Genomic DNA, 6696 nt, shown 5'->3' with positions numbered 1-6696 from the left:
CTCTTAAAATCCTTCAAGTTTAACCAACAATTCTTTTTACATATGACTCGATTGGATATGCACGGTTTGCGCGCCATTCTCGATGGATGGCCCCATTTGCAAACTCTAGATTTGTGCGAGTGTGATGGACTTAAGACTTCCACATGAGCTAATAGATTATTATTATGATGATGATCAGTTCGTTGTAATACATGGGATGAACAAATAATAAATCAAGCTAGGATCAAAAGGGATGAAATGAGAGCTATGTGTTATGAAGAAGAATATGGGGAGGAAATAGATGCCATATTGGAAATTGCGAAAAATCAAAGATTGCATACAAGAGTAAAGAACACCAAATTCAATGTGAAGAAGCATGGAAGAAGAAAGTGTTTTTGAGATGAAATAATTGGATTCCAAGTTTTCTAGTTATAATGTTTAGTCTGCATTTTAATATTTATTGTTTGCTATCCATTTTACTTTGTGTATCAAATTAAATTTTATATTTGCCTGTTATTTTTCAGTGTTACACAACATTTTCAAACCCCTTATATTTTCAGTATGATGAAAAAATTTAACAAGGACTGTTAATTTTGACAAATAAGGCATCTTTTTGGTTTAGATCAACAGCTTGACTAAGATTACAAATTGATTTGATCGAACAAGCAAACTAAACAAAAACTAATCGCCATAAAACTGGCTGGAAACTTATCATCGCAATCAAATGGTCCTGGATATCTTGGTTGAGGATATTCTGTTCAATTATTCATGTATTAGTAAACTTTTAATAGATATTTTAACCAATATAATTTTTTCGTTAAAATTAAGTGTTTGTTTAGATGCATTACGTTGATAAAAAAATATTTTTTTCAATGAAAATTTTTTAACGTATTCAGTAAATTTCTAGTAGTAAAAAAAATATTAGAAAAATTTAAAAAAAAAAACATCTTTTTTAAGAAGTTACAATTTACATCTTTTTATAAAAAATTTTTTTCTTCAAAACAAAAATACTTTTTTACGTAATAACTAAATAAAAAAATATTTTTATATTGTTATACCCAAACATAATTGATAGATAAAAATATATACTTTTTTACTTTTACTTCTATATAAGATCTTTTAAAAAAAAATAATTCTAAAAAATTTTTTTCTTAGAAGCTCACCCAAACAAGTCCTAAGGCATAATATATTGCATTAACTTATAACATGCCAATTCATCATCTTAAATCAATATCTCAACACTTAAGGAATGATCCTAAAATTTTAGCTTCACACAAATTTGGATGATCAATTCAAGTGTATCAACCATAGGGTCAATTCATGAATCTTTGTCTAATAAAATGAGAGAAAGTACCCATCACTTGGCAACCAAAATATATAATGGCTCATCCATGTAATCAAGATTCTTTTAATGTATCATGTTATATGCATTATAACAAAATCTAGCTAGATATATACCCTCCAAACACCATAGAATGAGAGCCTTTCAGCCATTCCACAAGTCATGAAATAGTATAATGATTTTCTTGACTATAATTCCAAGGATCACAAGTGTTGTATCAAAGTAAATCTTTGCCATGGTTGCAATTTGATTCATATAAGGCTTAGCATAATTGTACATCTCCTGTCAAGATTTACAAGACAATATTGGTAAAATTTCCACCATATAATAATTATATACAAAAAAAAGGGGGCAAATATTTGTATGTAAATTTATCTATACCAGCATGAATGATGTTGCTGATCTCTTTAACTTGTTAATATCTGTAGGGAAAAACTTCTTGGATGCATAATAGGCTTCAACAGCTTCAGAACTTATAAAGTCAAAGTGAAACTTGAGATTATATATGAAATTCAGCACATGATGCTTCAAAACTGGTATCAGTTCCTTCCAAGAAAAAAAAATGTTAAATAAATAAATAAAGTGTTTTAATCAAGCATATACAGTGCGTTTAGATTTTTAGTTCTTAACGAAGGCTTACAAGGGTAAATAAGATTTTTAGTTCATTACTACTGCATCATGCTTAGCTATAGAAAAATTGTACAAGAAAAGAGGTATAATTTAGATTTATTCATACCTGCATGAAGGGGGTGGCTGATCTTTGCAACTTGACAAAATTTGATAGTAAAAGGTTCTTGGACGCTTTATAGGCCTCAACAGTTTCAGCACTTAGAATATCATAGTGAGACTTAAGATTGGATTTGAACGTGTACACTTGATTCTTCAAGAATGGCATCCACTCCTTCAGATAAACCAATAAAAAAAAATTAAGCAGTGATTATTTTAGTATTGGAATTTATTGCAATTTACAAGTCGTTGACCACAAACTCATATATCATGAAGGTTTGGAAACATTAAGTTGGTTTGGTCAACCTGGTTCTAACTACAATGAGCAAAACCCCAAATTTTTCCTCAAAAAATCCTGGTGCTATTGAAAAGTTTAGGAGATCGATTCGGTTTTCGAAAGGGTTGCTAAAACATTAATTTAGTTCTCTAAGTATTTGTGACATCATTTTTTAGTTGTTGAATGATTAAAATTCATTATAAATTAATTTTAACATTTTTAAACTTTTGGACTAAATCTAACTAAATTGATGTCACATATCTTTCAATGACTAAGTTGAAGAACTCTTCTGATTGAAGTCTTCTAACTTGATATAATTTGGATAAAAATACTACATCTATTCTAAAGTAAACTTAGACAATAGATTGGTTAGTCCTGGCTACAAATTTGAAATATGTTAGTGTTTTCCTCTTCGCTGTTAGCCTGTTATCACATATTATTCCAAACATCTTATGAAGGGAGGAATCTCAGAGCAACAATTGTGTTGTTTCAATGTGACCTCAATGTCACGCCGGATTTCAAGTTGTGAAATTAGCCATTAATACTTGCATCAGGTTAGGCTGTTTACATTACACCTTTTGGATGCGGTTTTTCTTGGACCCTACATATACTATGAATGCTATGAAAATCATTACCATCAAACCAAGTAGTTCATTCAAGAAGGATAATCATATCCCAAAAAAATCAAACAGAAACTAACATACTCAGTGTTGCCTATTAGTTGACCTTGACGAAGGAACAAAAAGATGAAGGAATTTAATTGAGTGAGATCAAATCCTTTTAACTTCCATCACCATAAAAATGTTGGTGATGCATTATATGGTCTTCATTCTAGACATTATGTTATGACAAATACCAGTTTTTCCAAGCTTGAAATGAATAAAAACTTCACTCGGACAATTCATATGTGGAGCAAGTAACTAACAAGTATTAAGCCATAAATTACTTACAGTCTTAACCATTTCAATGCAAAGGCCAGCATCCCTTAGCACTTGAGACATTTTCAAGAAGATCTGGGAGTTAACCAAATGGAAAAGACGAAACATCATCAAATCATGCAGTTTTCAACAACAACAATAACAACAAAGCCTTATCCCACTAAGTGGGGTCGGCTACATGGATCAAACGATGCTATTACACCCTATCATGTATCATGTCTACGGTGAGACTATTGACTCATAGATTTCCTTGGACCACCTTATGTATGGTCTTTTTAGGTCTTCCTCTCAAATCATGCCCTTTTCAAGTTGTAATTAAATAAATAAACAAACCATTTGAAAGCACTTGTCCAAGTTTGGCCTCCAATAGTTGTTCCACTCAGCCAATATGAAAGACTGCAGCTTAAACGATTAATTAGTCAATGGAAGTAAACTCTATTTCTTCATGGCTATGCATACACTACAAGCTAAAAAGCTACCTGAAAATGACTTAAGTTGACATCTTGATACTCAGGAAGCCAACCTTGAAAATCCTGATTAATATATAAATCATGATTAAATTGGAACAAAGTTGCATACAGAAGAAACTCTTCTTGAAGATATGATGCTGATAGTAATGCTTAAATAAGCAATCACTAGTCAGTTAAAGTAGCTCAAAAGGTCAAATGTGTTTAACACATTGATATACTTTAAGCCCTCTTTAATCTATGTATAAACTTTCATAGTTGCATTCCTGTTTTTTTTTTTTTTTTTCATCCGTTTACAAGGATTCATCATATGTCTGTCAACCCAAACTGACAGGGAAAATTAGACAATAATTCGTTCTTCGTGAGAATCAGACCTCCTTGAGCTACAACTAACCTAAACTACACTGATTCGTTAAAAATTTTCTTCTCTTCATGTCGCCTTAGACATTCTAGAACATTCTCAAGTGGCTACTTGACTACTTTATTCTTTTTACATTTTAATTTATAAAATGGTGCAAAAATAAGTGATTGTAATACACAACAAACCTGCTTCTCAGGCTCAATATCTGGAGAATCTGGTCCCCTCATCTCGCCTTCTTCAGAACCTTTTGGCTAAAAATTAGCAAAGATGATTAGCAACGTAAGTTATCCAATTTCTCTACAGAAAGATAAACCAGTACACTCTCAAAATCATGCTCATAAAATTTGTTTTTTCATTATCATCACAACAAAACCTTACAACTTTCTTTCAATGATAAACTCAGCTAATTATTAGATTTGATTCAGTTGATATCCTTGAGATTGGTATACCATAGCAATTCCCCTTCTTAACCCTGAAGTTCTGGTTAGGTAGTAACCTATCTCTGATTCTTTGACTCACGCTATCGGTGGTTTTTGAATAAATCTAGTGCAAGTGAGAAATTTTTTTGTCTATGCTATTGAAGATTGATTAGAGTTTTCTTAACTTAGAGATTTGATGAAATGACTTAACCATTTGTACAAAGTTAGTTTCACACTCAATCTATCTAAGCATGCTCTTCACTTGCATTACTTCTTCTATTATCAGTAAAATTAAAAATCACATTCTTCAGTTTTCCTTCCATTCTCTAAACACTCTGGCCATATTTCTCACCAGTTTGCCTATTTCTCTGAAATATATACCTTATGTTTTCCTGTCTTTGGATTACAAAAGAAATATAAATTGAGTATGTATAATCATTATTTACATTGAAAATATCCACATTTTACTGTATTGTCTTCCTATGAAGTTGACAGGTTTGACTAAAATGCCGTCTAAAGCTTCTCATCTGTCAACTTCCAACTGCATGCATGTGAGTTTTCACCAATGTTTAATAATATTTTTAGGGCTCTAGAACATTACTTAATCTGATAAATATACAAAGCTCACCTGAATAGAATCCATCGTATTCTTTATGGGTGCAATATTTTCTTGCTCCAAAATCACATTCTCCATTTGAGCAACATCATCCTCCTTACTCTGCAATTCATGGTTAATCTTCTCAATGGAGGATTCTTCCATGATGTAAAATGAAGAATAGATATCAAAACAACAACCACAATTAAGCATGCAATAGAAAAAAAAATTAAGAAGAATGCATATACTATTTGTTTTTAAAGTGCTTAAAAAAATTCTTTGGCATTCACATATTATCGTTGCTCGGGTGACAAAATCTGCAAAAGAGGGGAAAAGATTGACCTAAAAGTGAAAGCTTTGAGTTGAGTTGATGAAGCTGAGTGGTGAGAGAGAAAAGATGCTGTTGGTGCTGACGCTCTCTGTGGAGTAACATTGTGATGAGTACGAAGGAGACGAAGAACACAATGAAGATTATTGAGAGCATGAACGAGGGCGTTGAAGAAGAACAAATTTTCTTTTTCATTATGATGTGAAGACGAACCAGAAGACGAAGAAACAGAGCAATGAGGCAGAGGAACAGGCAAAGATGAACCAATCTTTTAAAATTTAAATTTTTTTTCTTTTTATAAATATCAAAGTGGTATTTGAGAATTTAAATAGGTTACTGACGTTTTAATTCGCATATATTTAATTTTTTAAAAATTTGAAAATATATTTAAATTTTTAAGTTTTTTAAAATCTTGACATATTAATCATGTGGGTCTGTGAGACACAATAGAAAAATTAAATGTGACTTTCATTTTTACTATTGATACGAATGTATATGAGAGAATTTTTAAAATTGGATACATTAAACTCAGGGATTCATATATTTAAATTTTGAAGAGGTCAAAAATTTAAATATATTTTTAAATTTTCATAAATTTAAATGTTGGCAGGCCAAAATGCTAAAGATCAATTTTTTTTTCTTAAATTTATGAGAAAAAATATTTTAAAAAATATGTAATAATCTTAAAAATATAATAAAAAGCAACCAAAAAAAATAATTTCATACGACAAAAATTAACATTACCTACCTTTTGGTGCATATTATTTGTTGAATATTTAAAATATTTGTCATTTCACCTCGAGCAAATTAGACTTTCTTGTAAATTAAATTGAAGGGACAAGCATTATTGTTAGTCAAAACAAATTAAATGGAGAAACATGTATGCAATATTTTTTTTTTTTGGTTAAACAAGAGAATTAAATGACTAAATCAATAGTAAAGCTTTTAGAAGGCTGTATTAAGAAATTGATAAAAAAAATTCTTCAAAGGATAAAAAAGATTAGAACAAAATATGGTAAAATATTAAGAGGCAGCGTATTTGAATTAAAATTTATTGACTTAATTTATTTCTAAGACTATCTGAATAATGAATGTATGTGAGACTTAATCAAATTTCACGACGGCATGGGTGTTTGCTCCCTTTTGTATAAGAATAATTAAAAAAATAAAAAACGTTGGCATCCCATTAAAATTTATTAGTTAGTCAATAATTAATTATTAATATTTAAAAATATAAATTAAAATATATTATTAAATTATTGGA

The 6696-nt window shown here is 30.1% G+C and overlaps 1 protein-coding gene across 2 annotated transcripts; it reads right to left on the bottom strand.

Annotated features, from left to right (window-relative positions):
* Positions 1 to 1210: 1210 nt before the first annotated feature.
* On the bottom strand, positions 1211 to 5684 carry LOC107637699 (uncharacterized). Of its 2 annotated transcripts, XM_088485598.1 has the most exons (9): positions 5447 to 5684; positions 5138 to 5262; positions 4276 to 4341; positions 3742 to 3795; positions 3596 to 3658; positions 3275 to 3337; positions 2058 to 2222; positions 1703 to 1867; positions 1211 to 1603 (listed from the first exon to the last, which is right to left on the bottom strand). In XM_088485598.1, the coding sequence occupies exons 1-9, from the start codon at positions 5625 to 5627 to the stop codon at positions 1466 to 1468; spliced, it is 1020 nt and encodes a 339-aa protein (XP_088341724.1). In that variant the 5' UTR covers positions 5628 to 5684; the 3' UTR covers positions 1211 to 1465. The 2 variants fall into 2 exon arrangements, with proteins under 2 accessions (XP_088341724.1, XP_088341726.1); XM_088485600.1 differs by lacking the exons at positions 3596 to 3658; positions 3742 to 3795.
* Positions 5685 to 6696: the final 1012 nt, after the last annotated feature.

This window comes from Arachis ipaensis, chromosome B4 (genome assembly GCF_059453495.1).
Source record: "Arachis ipaensis isolate K30076 ecotype BB chromosome B4, ASM5945349v1, whole genome shotgun sequence".
NCBI lineage: Eukaryota > Viridiplantae > Streptophyta > Magnoliopsida > Fabales > Fabaceae > Arachis > Arachis ipaensis.
Note: the sequence above shows the minus strand (reverse complement) of the source record. Positions and strands in the feature narration are given on the sequence as shown.

What these genes read in the sequence shown, in the direction of transcription:
- LOC107637699 (XM_088485598.1), bottom strand. Translation starts at nt 5,627, where the DNA reads ATGAAAAAGAAAATTTGTTCTTCTTCAACGCCCTCGTTCATGCTCTCA. An exon ending in ATACGATGGATTCTATTCAG is followed by an intron (nt 4,342 to 5,137) that starts GTGAGCTTTGTA and finishes GCTAATTTTTAG; the next exon opens with CCAAAAGGTTCTGAAGAAGG. An exon ending in GCATTGAAATGGTTAAGACT is followed by an intron (nt 2,223 to 3,274) that starts GTAAGTAATTTA and finishes GTTTATCTGAAG; the next exon opens with GAGTGGATGCCATTCTTGAA.